A 16,500-nucleotide genomic window follows, 5' to 3' on the forward strand; every position below is an offset into this window, starting at 1 on the left:
AAAACACTTCACAGAGATCGATTACGGCTCACAACATTCCTGTGAAGTAGATAAAGCACAGATGATAAAACTGTAGCTAACAGAGTCTACCTGCCACGCCAAATGATACAAAACTGTTTGGCCACTAAACTGGGAATAGAACCCAGGAGTCCTGGCTCCCAATGCCCTGCTTAAACCACTCGACTTTTTGCGTCTCATATTAAATCTTTGTACTAATTCTCTCCTAAAATAATGCAAGACTTGTAATGCTGTGCAAATCAAGATAAAATGAAACTCTAGTTTTGGACGACAAATGGGAAATTGTAACAAATGAAAGGAGAAAACACTTGCCCACTATTAAAGGATGGACAGGCTTTCACAGAGGCAAAACAAGATATTTCCCCATGCAATCTATGACACATTTATTTATTAGCGGATTCATTTCCTATTTGTTTTTTAATAGATTAAGTCAAATTCTAAACAATAGCTACACTGAGAAAAACATAGGCCTTTTCCCCAATATAACCACTTTTTATTCATTGTTATTATTATAAGTAGTAGTTAGGGATCCAAACCAGAATCAAGGCCTAATTGTACTTGCTGTTGTCCAAACAAATAGCACAAAGATTGTCGCTTGCCCAAAGAGCTCACAATCTAGGATTCAGATAATATTCAACAGATGGATAAGTAGCGACTCAATTTTAAAAAAATAAACAGAGTTTGGTACCTGCTCTGTTCTGAAGCAATTATAGAATCATAGAAGAATCATAGAAGATTAGGTTTGGAAGAGACCTCAGGAGGTCATCTAGTCCAAACCCCTGCTCAAAGCAGGACAAATCCCCAATTAAATCATCCCAGCCAGGGCTTTGTCAAGCCTGATCTTAAAAATATCTAAGGAAGGAGATTCCACCACCACCCTAGGTAACCCATTCCAGTGCTTCACCACCCTCCTAGTGAAATAACTTCCCCCCACTGCTTACTCTGTGTCTGAATGACTCTACACATTTTTCCTCCCCAGAATGCAAACTGGATGTGATACTTGGGTTTGATGTCTCAGATGTTGGACCCGGGCAAAATATATTTAATTCTCAGAGAGCATTGGAGTCCAAGGTAGAGATCATTCTGAAACGAATTACCCAGATGCAGAGGATCAGCTGTACTGGCAACCAGCAGCCAACTGTGCGAGTGGCAATCATGGCGCAAACACCAACTGGAGCCATTGAAGGATTTGACTTTTCCGAGTACCAGCCAGAATTGTTTGAGAAGTTCCAAGACATGCGCAACCGTGGTCCATATGTTCTGACGCCACAGACGCTGAGATCTTACCAGGACAAATTTAGAACAGCTCCTGCCGACAGCGTGAAAGTAAGTCTCAGTTCTCCTCATATAAGTTTTTCTATGTTCTTGGAAACAGAAACACACTGGGCAAGATTCTCTACTGGTTTAAACAAGCACAACTCCATAGAAGTGAACTTAGCTCTGCCAGTTTACACCAGGTAGGAAATTGCCCCACTGAAATGTTGCGAGCATGAAAGATTTCCTGACACTGAAAAGCAAAGATCCCTAGATGTCTGGGTTTTCCCCATTATTTCTTCCCTTGGAATATTGCTGTATATATTTTAGTTTAATGGATGCAGGGAAATTAATAAACAAAGCATCCTTATTAGAGTATCTTAACCATATTGTCTTGCTGCTCTAAAGTGTCATTTTAAAATATATTGTACAGGAACAACACTGTTGAGTATCGCTCAGGCGAATGTTTGTGAATGCCGATTTGGGCCATATACTGAGCTGTAGCTATTACTAACTGGAAAATGTACATCCGAGTAACATGATCCGGCACGTCAAGCCAAAAATCCATATATTTGAAGGGCAGGAGGGACCAGTAGGATCAGCTAGTCTGAGTGACCTCAGACAAAATGTGCACCTGAGGAAAGTACGTTATTGCAAGATCGGCTCTGAATAGTGTGGTGTAAATCTGTATCATTCCATTGAAGGCAATGGAACAAAGCAAAATGGACACCAGCTGAGAATCTGGCCAAACATTTCACTGTATCGCTGTATGTGGCTGTGTTTCCCAATTGAGGCCTGACTTGAATTGTTTCCTTCCCAGGTGGTAATTCACCTAACTGATGGCGTAGATGCTGGAATGGCCCAGTTGGAGGCTGCATCAGTCGCGCTGCAAAGAGAAGGTATTCTGTTAGAGTGCCAGGACACTTACTTTTCATTTTGCTTCATTTTGCTCATGGCTTCTAATAAAAGAGGTGCACTCAGCTTTTTGATGACTCTGTGAATGGTGAGGTCAGTATTAAGCTGAATTCCACACACGCTTGCTGTTTTTAATCCTCTTCCCCTTTGAATAATGCTATGGAGGCGTTACACTGACCGAGACTCTGTGTATGGTATATCACTGGCAGAGGCAAGCCCATGCTGACAGCCTCAGATCTGAATCTGAATGTCTCAGAATTTGGGGCACAGGGGTGGAGTTCAATCCAGGATCCACACAGCTCTTAGTCAGCTTACATTAACTGATCACTTGTGACCTGTGACGGCTGAGGATTCCTGGGATGCTGATCTGTTTCATCCAAAGTGATGACAGCGCAGGACGGGAAATGGAATCCTTCAGGTACAGAGCAGGTCCAGCACTGGCAATGGCCGTGCAAGCCCCGCCCTGTGCTGCTGATAGGGTCTGAAGGGACCAGATAAAGGAATGAGATGGGAATTCAGCGTCCACACTCAGTCGTGGACTGATTCTGCAAGCCCTCTGTACACAGAACTCCCATTAGCTGCAGGGCAAGTTCCAGAGGCAAAGAGCTGGCAGGACGGGACCCTCTGCCTTTGCTCTTTGCACCTGGAATTATATACGGGCTAGATTGTACTGTTAAGGAGCAACTCAGCACTGTCACTGGAAACATTCTGCCTCCTGGTGCACTGCGGGCAGTACAAACTGCTACACCCCTTTAGAGAGTGCAGCATAGGCCCAGCACGCTCTCACGGCTGACCATGGTTCTCTCTCCTTCCTGCCCCCTTCTGGGCACAGTGCTCCTAGCGGGAGCATCTTGGGACAGCCCTGAGCGCAGAAGCTGCAAATCTGACCCAATCGTCTGCAGCCCACACAAGATCCGTGCAATTCCTCGCTCCCTCCCTACTGCACCACCCTGGTATGGGGCCACCTGGAATCTAACCCCATGAGGACAATTTTGGTCATCTGGCCACCTGTCCCCATTGGGCCGAGTAGCTTTATAAGGACAAATGCCCAGCCACCAGGTGTTTCAGCCATTAAATGAAGCAAATTGGAGTCAAGCTGGTGACCTAGAGGTGAAACGCTGTGTGTGTAGCCCATCCACTACCTACTGGCACCTAAACGTGATGACTTTCAAACCCAGAGAGAGGCGGATGGATCGTTAATCCCTTGCATTATCCAGTCCCCTAAAATCATTCAAGTTAATAAACATGTGCCAATATTTTCTTTAGATTTCCAGTTAGACAGACAGGAACAATCCATAGTTAGATTTTACAATATGCATGCTTCCAAATCTTGCTGGTGCTTTCACAGAAATGCATTCTGTTCCAATCCTTCAGGTATAAAGGCGCTCATCTTTGTGGGGCTGGAGAGAACGCCAAATTTTGAGGATGTGATGCAGTTAGAGTTTGGACGTGGGTTCACGTATAACAGGCCTCTCAGAGTAAATCTGCTGGATTTAGATTTCGAACTGGCAGAACAACTTGTAAGTAACTTTGAGCCAACAGCTTGTATAGAGCAGAAACTTTACAAAGACTCTGGCCGGATCTTTGGCTGGTGGAAATCCTCCATCCATGGAGCTCTGCTGATTTACATGAGCTGTGCATCTAGCCCTATAAACTCTTTTGTGTATTTTTGTGGATGCTGCAGTGAATAAAATTAAATCCTGACTTTCTTGTGTGAACTGGTGCTGCTCTATTGATTTCAGAGGAGCTATGCCAGTTTATACTACCTGAGGATTCAACCCAGTACTCCAGATGCGATGCCATAGAACTGGACTATTATTTCCCTGTTCCAAGAAGTTAGATCTCTCTATATGCCATTTGCATTAGTCTTGCTGCCTTATCGCACTACAAACTTGTGGCTACCTTGCTCTTATTCTGTGTCTCATTAAATCTCTTTAGCAGCGCTGCTTTCTAGGTTTCTTCCCCTGAGTGGATAGCTGCCTTTCAGTAATATTTTTGATAATGAACTAGCTTGCAATTTTATTATTTTACACCCATCTATGTAATCTCTCTAGGGCTCTTTGCAATGATTTTCTATCTTCATTGGCATTTGCAGTTGCCCCCAGTTTAGTATCGGCTGCCAGTTTTATGACCTTCCTCGTCCAGATCCTTAATTAAAATGTTAAATAAGACCAGATTTCACACTGATCCTTGTGTTACCTCCACTGGACACTTTGTCCCCAAACCACTACATAGTTGTTTAACATTACCCTTTGGCTTGTGGCATTTGAGCTAGTTTTCAGTCTACCTCTGTGCAATTCAATTTGAATGAATTTTCCTAGTAAAAGGCTGAATAGAGATAGGTGAGACCTCAGTGACAAACAATTTACTTGCTGAATTTTTTTACTGGTTTCCTGCTAATGAACTACCCAAAACTAATGAGGAGTCCGGTGGCACCTTAAAGACTAACAGGTTTATATGGGCATAAGCTTTCATGGGTAAAAAACCCACTTCTTCAGATGCATGACTCCACGAAAGCTTATGCCCAAATAAATCTGTTAGTCTTTAAGGTGCCACCGGACTCCTCGTTGTTTTTGTGGATTCAGACTAACACTGATACTTGGTACCCAAAACTAGACTACATTTTATGAATTTGTCTGCTCTTCGAAATTATTTTGTACCAATGACTTTCAGCCTGCGGAATGCTCGCTGTGAGGATTCATTGGAGCATTCCATGCTCATGATTCGACATTTCAGCATTGAGATTGATCACCTTAAATCATATGGTATTGTTTCTGGGTGAAACTGGGGCATATCAAGGCCAATGCTCCACTCAACTCTGACTCAAGTCCTTGCATTGGCCCTCTGCCCAGGGGTGAATTTAGATCCTCTTTTCCCCGATTATGTGACCTAGCCTGTGTGAATTACTTCCATTTCTGCCTGAAAAGAAGTTTGCTGGGAGTCTGGCATTCACTTTCCATGAACATGTGTGTACACACATCTTTGCTCGCATGGACGTTTGGGAAGAGCAGCTAGAAATGGTTGCAAATATAGTGTAGGCAAAATTCCATTTAAAAGTGTCTAAAATCCTGGTGAATATTTTTTCTCCATCCTTGTCTGGCTCTGTTTCTGAGGCTGTAGTGAACATTTTGCTAAAATCCACTAATATCCAGGTCCTTACCCTGCAATGAAACCTTGCTCAATGTGGATAGACTCCTGAACTTGTGTAGCTTTCGCTGCAGGATTGGGGGATAAACCTTAGCTCCTTCATGTACTAAATTAATCTTCCTGCAGACCTGTACCTCACCCCCCACTCAAGGATGAATGTTGCTTTGGGAGTTCATCTCCTGCATGAGTTTTTAACAGCTTTCTTTCATTATAGGACAACATTGCAGAAAAAGTATGCTGCCGAGTGCCATGCAAGTGTTCTGGGCAGCGGGGAGATAGAGGAATGCCAGGTACCATTGGACCAAAGGTATGTTACTGCATCTAGTTTTGAACTATCCAAGCTTAGGTTCACATTTCACAGAAATCCTCTCCAGCTTTCAGACCTTTCCCCTAATAAAGAAATATAAATGGAGCACTCACTCACTCCAGCATCCTGCATTACGATTCAAGAGGAGGGTTGAATTTTAGAGACAATCATCTAAAGCAACACTAATGAAATTGTAGGGCTTCATGTTCTATAGTAATGGTATTCATTCAGAATTTCTTCTTAATGCAGTTCCATCTAGTGTCTCCAGTCAGGGTCAGAACCTGACTGTGCTGGGTGCTGTACAAACACGGCAGGAGACAGAGCCTGCCCCATAGCGTTTACAATCTAATTTAAGACAAGACATGACCAGTAGGTGTAGCAATTGGATGGGACAGTGTCGGGAAAATGAAGAATCATAGTGATAGAAAACATGTGGTTGCATAGACTAGCTATCTGCACAGTTTGAGGGTCTGTGGAAGTCGTAATCAGATTATTTAATTTAACTAGTTTCTTTATAGATTATATGACCCAAACAACTGCTCTGTATTAAATCCAGGGATATTTTGAACAGGGGCTTAAAGGGGAAGCATGGATTGTAGCAAGGAAACCTCAGATATTATGTGGAAAATCAACTGATATGCATTGTTTTTTAGGGTGTTTCAGGTGAGAACGGCTACAGAGGCTATCCAGGCGATGAAGGTGGACCCGTAAGTAACTGCCTAGAGCTATATTGCCTCAGGGGGGAATGAAGGGGGCTCTTGACATTGCTGAGATTGTTTCTGGCTGTGGTGGTGGTGGGGAGCTGGGACTTTGCGCCCAACATCCCCTCCTGTGATTGTAGGGCGGGGAATGGGAGGTGCCCTGCTTCCAGCCCCCACTAGTCGCTAGCCTGAGTAGTTGGCCTGACTCACAATGGGGTGTGGAAAGGTGTTAGAAGCTAGGGGGAGCTGGGGAAGGGTGTGCCTTTCAGTCTCTGGGCCACTCCAAGGGTGGAGCACACACCTGTTTGCCACCCCTTACTCAGGGCAGAGTAGCTTTGGCCACAGCCGAGTTACATAGAAAGCCAAACAAACAGAGCAAACACCCTGCCTGTGTGCAGCTAGGGGAGTACCCCAAACTAATCGATGCTGACTGGAAGAAATGTGGAGTGATTGTGCTGCCCTTTTCAGTCCAGCCTTTGGGATATCAGACAGTAACAGTGATGGTGAAGACAATAAGTCCCATGATTTTAATTTCTCCTCATTAACATTATCACCTCTGAACAGTTACTTCACCCTGCAGTCATACATAAACTAGGAAATAAACAGCCCGTGATGCACAGCACCAGATGGTGAGATGGAGGCCAACTGGCTTTTCTCATCCATCTAGCAACATAATAGAGAGAAGCCAAATTCTGCTCTCAGATACTATGTGCCATGGGAGTTGTGTCTGAATAGTTAAGGGCAGGATCTCATTACCGAGCCATCCAGAATCCATTTTCTTTTAGGAGAACCTCGTAACACAATTCTGTATTTGAGAGGCTAGAGACAATTTAGCAAGAAGATATTCTCTTTCAATTGCTTCCTAAGACTAGGGTTGGCCCCCACAGGTCGTGACCAGGGTCATTGGCAGGACGCTGTGAGGAAACTCACACTGCAGCTGCCTGCCCCTGTCAGTTGCTGACCTCTGAAAGTACTGTTAGATTGTATCATGTAAACATGCCCAGCCCTTATAGGCATCTTCAGTTTCTGGTACAGTAAAACCACAATCCAAGTGTGTAAATACAAAAAGTTAGGGCAAGTAGGGTGTATCGTAGACCATTACTAATTGCTCCATTCCTACATTAGGGTGAACGGGGTCCGCCAGGTGTCAATGGAACTCAAGGATTCCAAGGTTGTCCTGGTCAGAGAGGAATTAAGGTATGTTTTTAATGACTCTCTAGAGAATACAGCCGCATCCTAGGTAGGTGTCAAGCGGTGTAGCTCCATTACAGCTTATTCCCCCAGCTGAGGATCTTATGCAAAACTAGGAAAGGGCTATTTCCATAAGACAGAAATATGGTGCCTTGAACATATGTCACAGTAGCAGTATTTCATAGCATTGTAATGTGAAGGGACAACACCATGCAAAGTGCTTAAACCCAATATCACCCAGTCTGCAGACAAAAATAATGTTATCATTGGGAGCCTTTGCAGCTGGACCATAGGGGAGAGAGAAGAGAGGAGATTGATTTTCTTGACACCATCACCATGTGTGAATGCTAGCTCAGGGCTGGGATTATGTGTGGGAGGGAAACTGCAATTGGGAGGCAGAGAGCAAAGTGAGAAGATGACTATTGTTTTAAATGGATATATTGAATAATTGTTTTAAATGGATATATTGAATGGCTCAGAAAAAGGGACAAGAAAAAGCAAGAACTTGGGGAGATTTGCAATTTTTATTATAAATATTCATAGATTCTGAGGCCAGAAGGGACCATTCTGTCACATGCCAGAGAATTTCTCCCAGGGATCCCTGTATCAAACCCAAATCTTGTGAGAGTGCTAGAACGTCTCTCTTAGAAAAATATCCAGTCTGGAACATCCTTTGGATACAAATGTATTGTGGCTCAGAAAAGGGATCAGACATGAGGTCATTAGGTTGAGGAGAAGGGGATTTGTTTAAGGAGTAAACTATTTATTGAGGCCACTGGCTAATATAGACATTACTTTGTGATGCATCATGAGAATGGGGGAGGGGGCCCAATTTCTGAACGCCACTTTATGGGCTAGATTGTGCCCTTGTCTTACTCAGCAAAGTAAGATGAGGAAAGGGCAGTAAAAGCTGCACTCCAAAGTCCCTGCTAGACTGAGACCTACCCAGATCTTGGGTCCAGTGTGGATTGCACCCCGTTTTCCAGATGCTCCCTGTGGTGATTGAGTGGGGTGGGGAGGGGTTGGAGAGTGGGCGGACTCTTGGATGTCCACCCTCTGCCACCCACTACTTGCTGGTCAGGGGAGCTGCTGGGTGGAAGGGAGAACTCTGTCAAAGGCGGCAGAGAGAGGGTTGTAAAATTCCTTCACAGGGCGGTTCAGCTACATGTTGCCCCTCACTTCAGGCTCAATCCGTCCTCAGCTCTCCTCACACTTGGAAAAGTTCCTTAGAAAACAGCTGTTGGACGAAATAGGGCGGCTGGCTCCCGTAGTAGATTTTTTTCCAAACTCTTCATGCTTATCTGCTGACTTAGCGCACAGTCCAGCTCTGGTGCTTAACTTGTAATGAAAGAGGTGCCGGGGCTCAAGAAATTTGTTTACTTTCATAATTGACACACCAAGCCCAGAGGAGCCGGGGCTATGAACTGCCAAGCCCAGAGGCACCGGGGCTATCAACTGCCAAGCCCAGAGGCACCGGAGCTCAGCCCTGGCACAAATTAAGTACTGTCCAGCTCCCACTGATGCCAGCTGAAAGGCTATAAGGACGCAGATAACCTGGCTGCCTCCCCTTCTCACTTTGAGTGGGGGAGGTTTATGACCCTGGTTTGAGTGCCCCATCTCTCCCTAGCTGCAATCTCTGTGGGAAGTCTCTAGGGGAGAGTAACCATCTATTTTTTGTTATCTTCAGGGCTCCCGCGGATTCCCAGGAGAAAAGGTACGTGAGCGTGTTACAAACATAACGACAGCGACGGGTAGCACGCATGTGTGTGAAATATTTCCTCTTTTCACCTATGTGTACATTTAATCATTTGTACCATGCTTCTTTTATTATTCTGTAGGGCGAACTGGGAGAAATCGGCCTGGATGGCATAGATGGAGAAGAAGTAAGTCATTTTAATGAGCTCTCTCTTAATGAGCTGCCACGGTGCTATTCCCCCTAAAGCAGCAGAAATTCTGCTAACGCGTTTGTCTTTGGCAGGGTGAGAGAGGCCTACCAGGCGCTTCTGGGGACCGAGGCAGTGCCGGCAGAAGGGTATGTTTTATTATATACACTGTTCCAGAACGGTTACACTCAGTGACCCCAGTGCTTGGCTGGGGTTGAGGGACACACCACACAATTTGGGAGGGATTGGGTTTAAGCCACTTTTTGCTCTTCTCATCCTAGGCTGGACGTGCAACAGTCTGGTCCCATGGTATAAGAGCAGCCTGAAGGCTGCTCTAAGTTACATCAGCTCCCTGTATTCTCAAGGGATTGTTACACCAGCTAGGGATTGCTGGGGCAGAGGGAAGCCCTGGGCATGCCCCCTTTCTCCTGCCACACCTCTTATCTCAGCAGGGAGTTGGAGACCATAGGAGCCACTATATCACCTGTACAGCAGCAGGGAACCTCCTACACTGGGGAAATCCTCCCATGACCAACTATACCAGCTGCAGGGCTGCTGTGTGTGTAGCTAAGGATCAAAGCCAATATGCTCCCTTTCTGATGAGTGGCTGAATACTTTTTATTCATTAAGACTTGTACCAAAGCCAATAGCAGTGGGCAAATCCAGAGCCAAAGGGACTCTCCCCAGCAGTGATATGTTTTATTCCATGAGTCAAATTCACATGGCTCAGCTTGATCCTGCATTCCTCACTTCATCCTTACGGGAGTTTCGCCTGAGAGAGCAGAGAAGGATCACAGTTGATGTGCTGAGTAAATCCACCCCATATAGGCAGGTGTGTGAGCCCTTTCTGCAGCGTTTCTAATTTTCTGTATATCTCCTGAAAGGGTGATAAAGGCGTAAAAGGAGACAGAGGAGAACGAGGTGACCGAGGGCTTCGAGGTGATCCGGTAACTATACTTTAGTCTTTATAAAGATTTACGCCGGCTAGGCCTCCCCACTCTGCCCTCGGCACGGATTAGCCTGCAAGGATGGTTCTTCGTTCCTGCTGCACCCAGAACTCCAGCTGATGGGGGGCTAGATCCTTGGTGCCTTGTAGCTCCCCTAGAGTCACCAGCTGAGGGTCTGGCCCTGGCTGTGTTAGGAATGTACAGACTGGACAAGAGCTGGCTGCGCTGCTACCCTACTTCCAGAGGACAGGCACATGGCAAATGGCCATTGTCACATACATGTCAGTAATACGCCTATTTCCAGGAGCCTGCCAGAATGTGACCCACTGAACCTACCGAGGATGGCGGCTCAATGAGATGTGCAAGTAAACAGTACAGGTTGCCTGGTAATTAAACGTGAGACACGTTCCTGTTTTGAAACCCAAAGGTGCAGTCTGACAATGTGATGCTGAGATGAGCCAGAGCAATATAAGAAGCACACATGGGCCAGTGCTGTATTACATGGCTGATGAGAAGAGTCATAGAACCATAGAATATCAGGGTTGGAAGGGACCTCAGGAGGTCATCTCGTCCAACCCCCTTCTCAAAGCAGAACCAAACCCCATTTTTGCCCCACATCCCTAAATGGCCCCCTCAAAGATTGAACTCACAACCCTGGGTTTAGCAGGTCAATGCTCAAACCACTGAGCTAGCCCTCCCCCTGAAGTGAGACTCGCTCGCATAGGGACTTGAACCCTGGACCCTCAGATTAAAAGTTTGATGCTCTACCGACTGAACTATCTGGGCGCTCTGTAAGCTATCCGGGCGCTCTGTCATCTAAATAGACAGACCTAGACGTACTGTGAAGGTGGTAAAGTAGTTGCCATACGAAGGCACAATCATACTGAATCATACCTGTTATGTAAGTTACTGTGTGGGCACAGGAAAGCCCCAACGTAGTAGCTGCCTGGGCAGAATCAGCGAGTGGCTAGCACTTGCCTCTTATGTTGACTTATGTTAAACTGGCCATTTATTTACTTATTGGAAACATGGCTTCATTATATGAAATCCTTTCCCCATTCTTATTCCACTCTTGCAAGATGTCTCATGTCCCCAGCCACCATTGTGATCTATTTCATATGATGTATGTTAAAAAATGAAACGTGGATGTTGAAATATGATGGACTGTTTTACAGCGCGGGATGTCTGCCTCAGTGCCCCACTTACACCAGTGGGTTTCATTGCTTCTGCTGCTTTCAGGGCGAGACTGGACTTGATAACACACAGCGAGGACCCAGAGGCTCAAAGGGTGAAATTGGACCAATGGTAAAGTATTGAGATTTTTTTTTTAAAGCATGATAGAACAAATAAAGCAAGAAAATAGGACATTGCACACAATATTTATATTTAGAAGAGCTGATCAAAATTTTTCAGAGGGCATATTTTCCTTCTGAAAAATGGCATTTTGTTGAAATTGAAACTTTCTGTGGGACCATGTCACGTTTAGCAAAATTGGATTTAAAACAATTTGAAATGAAGCCTTATTGGAGCAGATGGTTGCAATTTCATTTTGAACCTGTTCTTCATTGAGAAATGTATTTCTTTTATATTATTATACATTGGAATATACCATAATAAAAATGGATTATAATATAATATACATTCTCATTTTTAATATAGATTTTTTAAACTCCAAGATTGGAATGAAACATTGTGATTTTATCCAAATGCAATGCTTCAATCGGTGTGAAATGATTTTTTTTTCAAAAATTGTGTTGAGCAAGAAATTAATTTTTTTTTTAATATTGGAATTTCCTATAGAATGGGAATTCTGAGTTCTGACTAACTCTAAGATGTATGTCAAGGGCATGATCCAAAGCCCACTGGAGTCAATAGAAAGATTTTCCATCAACTTCGAAGGACTTTGGATCAGTCACTAATATAGCTGGTATGAATGTTTAATTTTTGAGAGCTAAACTGTGTTCTGCTTGCTAGTAAATCTCAGGACTCTTATCTCAGTCTTTCTTTTACCGTAGGGAGAACCTGGACCAGATGGGGGGGCGGGTTCCCCTGGTGGAGTTGGAAATGATGTGAGTATCCTTAGTTATCCTGGTATTGTAGACAACCCCTCCCTCTCAAGGAAGTATCTGGTGCTATGAAAACGATCTTGAAGGGTCAATTAAAAAAGTGTAAAAAGGGTGTAAAAGTACACCAATGGAACCTAAATGAAAAAGACATTGGTCTGTCACTTCAATCAGTGCTGCTTAATCATGAAAGGCCATATTCTGCTGTCTTTTCTGTCCTTAATGAATCAAAACTCCCACACTGCCAACTCAGTGGGAGTTTTGCCTGAGTAAGGACTGAGCAGAGATTTCAGGATTGAAACATACATTTTTTCATTTGTTTAGAGAGGACTTATACATAGTATTTAAAGAGTGCAGTTATTTTATAGAATTAGGCTTGTATTTTTATTAGACATGGGCCCAATTCAAATCCACCAATCTGAACATCCCAAACTGTGAGAAAGTTGGATAATAACGCTGCAGATTAGATCTCTCTCTGATTTAGACAGTCAATATGCAAAGAGAAGTAAAATTTTACCTATCAGAACAAAAAATCATTACCTAATTTTGAAACAAAGTCAACTTGACATGTATCATGTGTCTGTGTCTTGGATCTACAACATGTATGTCAGAACTTGATAGCACTGCTGAGCGGACATGGGGTGAAGAACAGTTCTCAAAACTGAGGCCTGATTCTGCTCTCGGTTATACTGTAGAGAAGATCTGGGAGGTATACCAATGTAAAACCAGTGTGAGAGCAGATTCAAGTAAATCTCTCCCCCAATTCACAGCTCCATCTTGCTCCCAGCTGAGGGCTATGCCCTAATGGCATGGTATACCTGAAAGAATATTGTTGCATGGGACAGAATGGTGTTATTAGCTAGTAGTTTGCATCAGAGCACCTGGTATATTTGACATGGCTCATGTTCACAGCAGTGAATTCCTTTTTGAAAGGGCCATATTGAGTTGCAGAACCAGCACACATCTCTGTACTCTCTGGGCTCCATTCTAATCTCATACACCACAAGGTGCATTTGTGCGTCTCTTCAGAAAATTGCAACCTCCTTTTAGATGCTTCAGCGGAGCTTTCAAGAGCTTGTGGGGATGCTTATTTGTATGTTTGGGATCAAAAGAGCTCCCTGAAAGCGTAACTAAGATGCACCCAGACTCAACTGATAGAGGGTCTGCTATTGCCCCCAGGCCACGTGTTATAGTGAATGTGCTTCTTCCGATTCACAAGTGTGTATTTCATGAATTTTCATTGCCGATATTACAGTCGGCAATATTTAGGACCAGGTCCTCAGCTGGGGTAAACCCAGTTCATGTCTGAGGAATCTTGTTCACAGAAAAAACTTGCTTCGTTCTGTGCCTTACTTCATATTTTCCTTACAACTCTAAGAGGGAACTAAAAAATACCAAACAAACCTCAGGGGGAAAAGGCCTTGTGCTTTTCCACCCTTTCCCTAGAGTTTAAGGTCAGGCTCTGATCTCATTGCCATTGGAGGAACTCTGTTGATGTCTGTGGAGTTTACGTTGGTGTGAAAGACAGCAGAAGAAGGCCCATCGTTTTTAAAGGGCAAAAAGGAAGTCGTTGCTATTTCAGCTGGCAAGTCAGAGCTCTTTGGAGACACCTTTCTCTGCTTCTCTGTTGCTTCCATGCTGTGTACATGGTTAGAGGAATCCACAGACCACAAGCTGTGAGTATTAGATTCAGTTGCTTGGCATAACATGTTTTGTTGTGATTTATTGATTCACAGGGTAGTTTCGGAAGAAGAGGGCCCCCAGGACCCAAAGTAAGTGTCTAGTGTGTTGTGTGGCAATGTTGCACAGGTGGCCGGTTTGCATTGCAGACTGTGTAAGTGGTACAGAGTTGATGTGTTCCAGACAGAGTGACTTGCACAGTAGTGCTGGAAGTAGACTTGGGTTTTGTTTCTCTCTTCTTTTCTTCCACACCTCCCCCAAACTTACCCCCTTCCTCACATTTCTCAGCTCCTTCCCATCCTGTGGCCGTTGTGAGATTAGACTCCACATCTGCAAAGTGCAGGCCTATTCTACTCTCTCTTTCAGTCCAGTCACCAGACACAACGCGTGGGGGACAAGGAGCAATCTCATATTAAAAAGAGCAAGAAACAAACCCCAGTGTTGACTTACCCTCCGGTCATGTGTTCTGAAAGTAAAGGAGAAGCATAAACTGGCGGAGGAGACAGTGAGCAATTAGAGGAGACTGAAAAGAGCTGAGAGAATACTTGACAAAATTTCCCAGGATTCATTGCTTGAATAGAATAATGGCATTGATTTCAGCTCCAGGGTCTCACTCCTGTCTGCTTTTGTTACTATTGTGAACACATGTATTAGCCAAATGTTCATGGAAAGAGCAAATTTTAAGTGACTATTTGTGAAATTCAAATGTTGAATTTCTCAGCGTGAGTTTTCATATTGGAAACCTGAGCCTCACAATTACACCCAACAAAGCATGTTGACTACTTTTAATGTAGGAAAAAATAAAGTGTTAGGAATCAAAAATCTAGTGCCCCGGGTTCCTGATCTCCTGTGCTTCGTAAGAATGTTGTGCAGTTATTTATTTAGCACGTGCCCATGTGTATTACAAATTAATTTCTGCACTGTCTGGGCCTGCACTGCACTGTGTTGTGTCCTCCATCCTACAAGATGCTGAGTCCCTCTTAAGAAACAGCGAGTGCCCTCAACTTCCATTGAAGCAAAGGGAGTTCAGAATGCTCAGCACCTGGCAGGCTCAGGTCATTAAATGATAACCCTACAATGGTTTAACATAACTGGGGTAAACTGGGTGAAATTCTCTGGCCTGTGTTAGACAGGAGGTCAGACTGGATGAGCTAATGGTCCCTCTGGCCTTAGATCTATGAATCAATTGTCCTATTGTACTATGCAGTGTAAACCCAGGAATCCAGCCCTGCAGATCTTACTCCAGTGCTTTCATTGCAAGATTTACCTGAGTAAGGACTGCAGGATTGGCCTTCGCATTTGTAAGTCAGTTACACTAATGGTAATGGGACTTAAACACATATGAATCAGTAAGAGAAATGAACCTCTTAATGCACATGGTTTACTGGCCTTAAAGGGTTAATTTTCATTGTGCCTGATTCTCATTTATAGTAAAGTCTCTTTACATCGCCAGAGCAGTGTGAAGAGGCCTTAGAATACCCAGTCATCAGAGCCATTGTTCTTGCTAAAGTGGAAGACAAGCTAACAGGAGCATAAATGTCTCTACATCAGCGATTCTCAACCGTCTCTGTACTGTGACCTCAGGTTACAAGAGAAAAAACATCATAACTCCCCTCCCATCTAGCCATAAAGAAAGGGAGGCTAGTTGGGACTCACTGAAAATTGTTTGTGACCCCAGATCTTCCCATTCTAATCTGCATTATGTTATATTTTAAGGGTGCCAAAGGTGCGCCGGGTCTACAAGGAACCGTGGGAGAACAGGGTACAAGAGGGCCACAGGTTAGTAAGTTTCACAGACAGTTCCTGAACAGCCTAAATATGTTTTCCTTTGCTATGTTGCTTCCTTTACCTTGCTACTGCAATATGCTTCAGCTTGCCTTGTTCTGGGTAAATGTCTTTGAGACCTTGTCCATAACTGCTTCTGAATATTATGGCAAGGTGACTATGATCTGTCGATTGCACTGTGGCTGACAGGGGCCCCGATTGTTCTGCCCCAGGACATGAGTCACTCATTATATTTATGGTGTGTTGGTCACATCATGAAACATTGGAACTGGTCCCCATGGTTTTCAGAATTGTCTTTTAGTCTTGTAACTTTGGTTCTCCCTCCCAGTCTCATTTTAACAATATTATCTCAGTCTTTTAATATTTTATACCTTATATAGTATTTATCTTCTCCATATGCAGGGTCCTCCCGGTCAGATTGGGACTCCAGGTCTAAGAGGAGAGCAAGGCATTCCTGGCCCAAGGGTAAATATTTCTTGTTCTTCTCATTCTGGGAGAAGAAACTTACTGCACCTGATTTAAATGAAGTCAATGAGAATCTTTCCATTGATTTCAGTGGGACTTTGAATGAAGTCCAGTATTTGTCTTTCTCCCCAGTACCCCAGGCCT

At 44.1% G+C, this 16,500-nt stretch overlaps 1 protein-coding gene across 1 annotated transcript in view; it reads left to right on the forward strand.

Annotated features, from left to right (window-relative positions):
- The window catches only part of COL6A3 (collagen type VI alpha 3 chain), a 109,484-nt gene that overhangs the window by 59,580 nt on the left and 33,404 nt on the right, over positions 1–16,500 (forward strand). Inside the window, exons 12-26 of the mRNA XM_073306772.1 lie at positions 998–1,344; positions 2,093–2,171; positions 3,562–3,707; positions 5,549–5,641; positions 6,295–6,348; positions 7,468–7,539; positions 9,221–9,247; positions 9,372–9,416; positions 9,512–9,565; positions 10,301–10,363; positions 11,603–11,668; positions 12,379–12,432; positions 14,163–14,198; positions 15,823–15,885; positions 16,294–16,356. Coding sequence (XP_073162873.1) covers positions 998–1,344; positions 2,093–2,171; positions 3,562–3,707; positions 5,549–5,641; positions 6,295–6,348; positions 7,468–7,539; positions 9,221–9,247; positions 9,372–9,416; positions 9,512–9,565; positions 10,301–10,363; positions 11,603–11,668; positions 12,379–12,432; positions 14,163–14,198; positions 15,823–15,885; positions 16,294–16,356 — 1,262 coding nt within the window. The remainder of the gene's footprint in view (positions 1–997; positions 1,345–2,092; positions 2,172–3,561; positions 3,708–5,548; positions 5,642–6,294; positions 6,349–7,467; positions 7,540–9,220; positions 9,248–9,371; positions 9,417–9,511; positions 9,566–10,300; positions 10,364–11,602; positions 11,669–12,378; positions 12,433–14,162; positions 14,199–15,822; positions 15,886–16,293; positions 16,357–16,500) is intronic.

Source organism: Lepidochelys kempii, chromosome 11 (genome assembly GCF_965140265.1).
Source record: "Lepidochelys kempii isolate rLepKem1 chromosome 11, rLepKem1.hap2, whole genome shotgun sequence".
In the NCBI taxonomy this organism is placed as follows: domain Eukaryota; kingdom Metazoa; phylum Chordata; order Testudines; family Cheloniidae; genus Lepidochelys; species Lepidochelys kempii.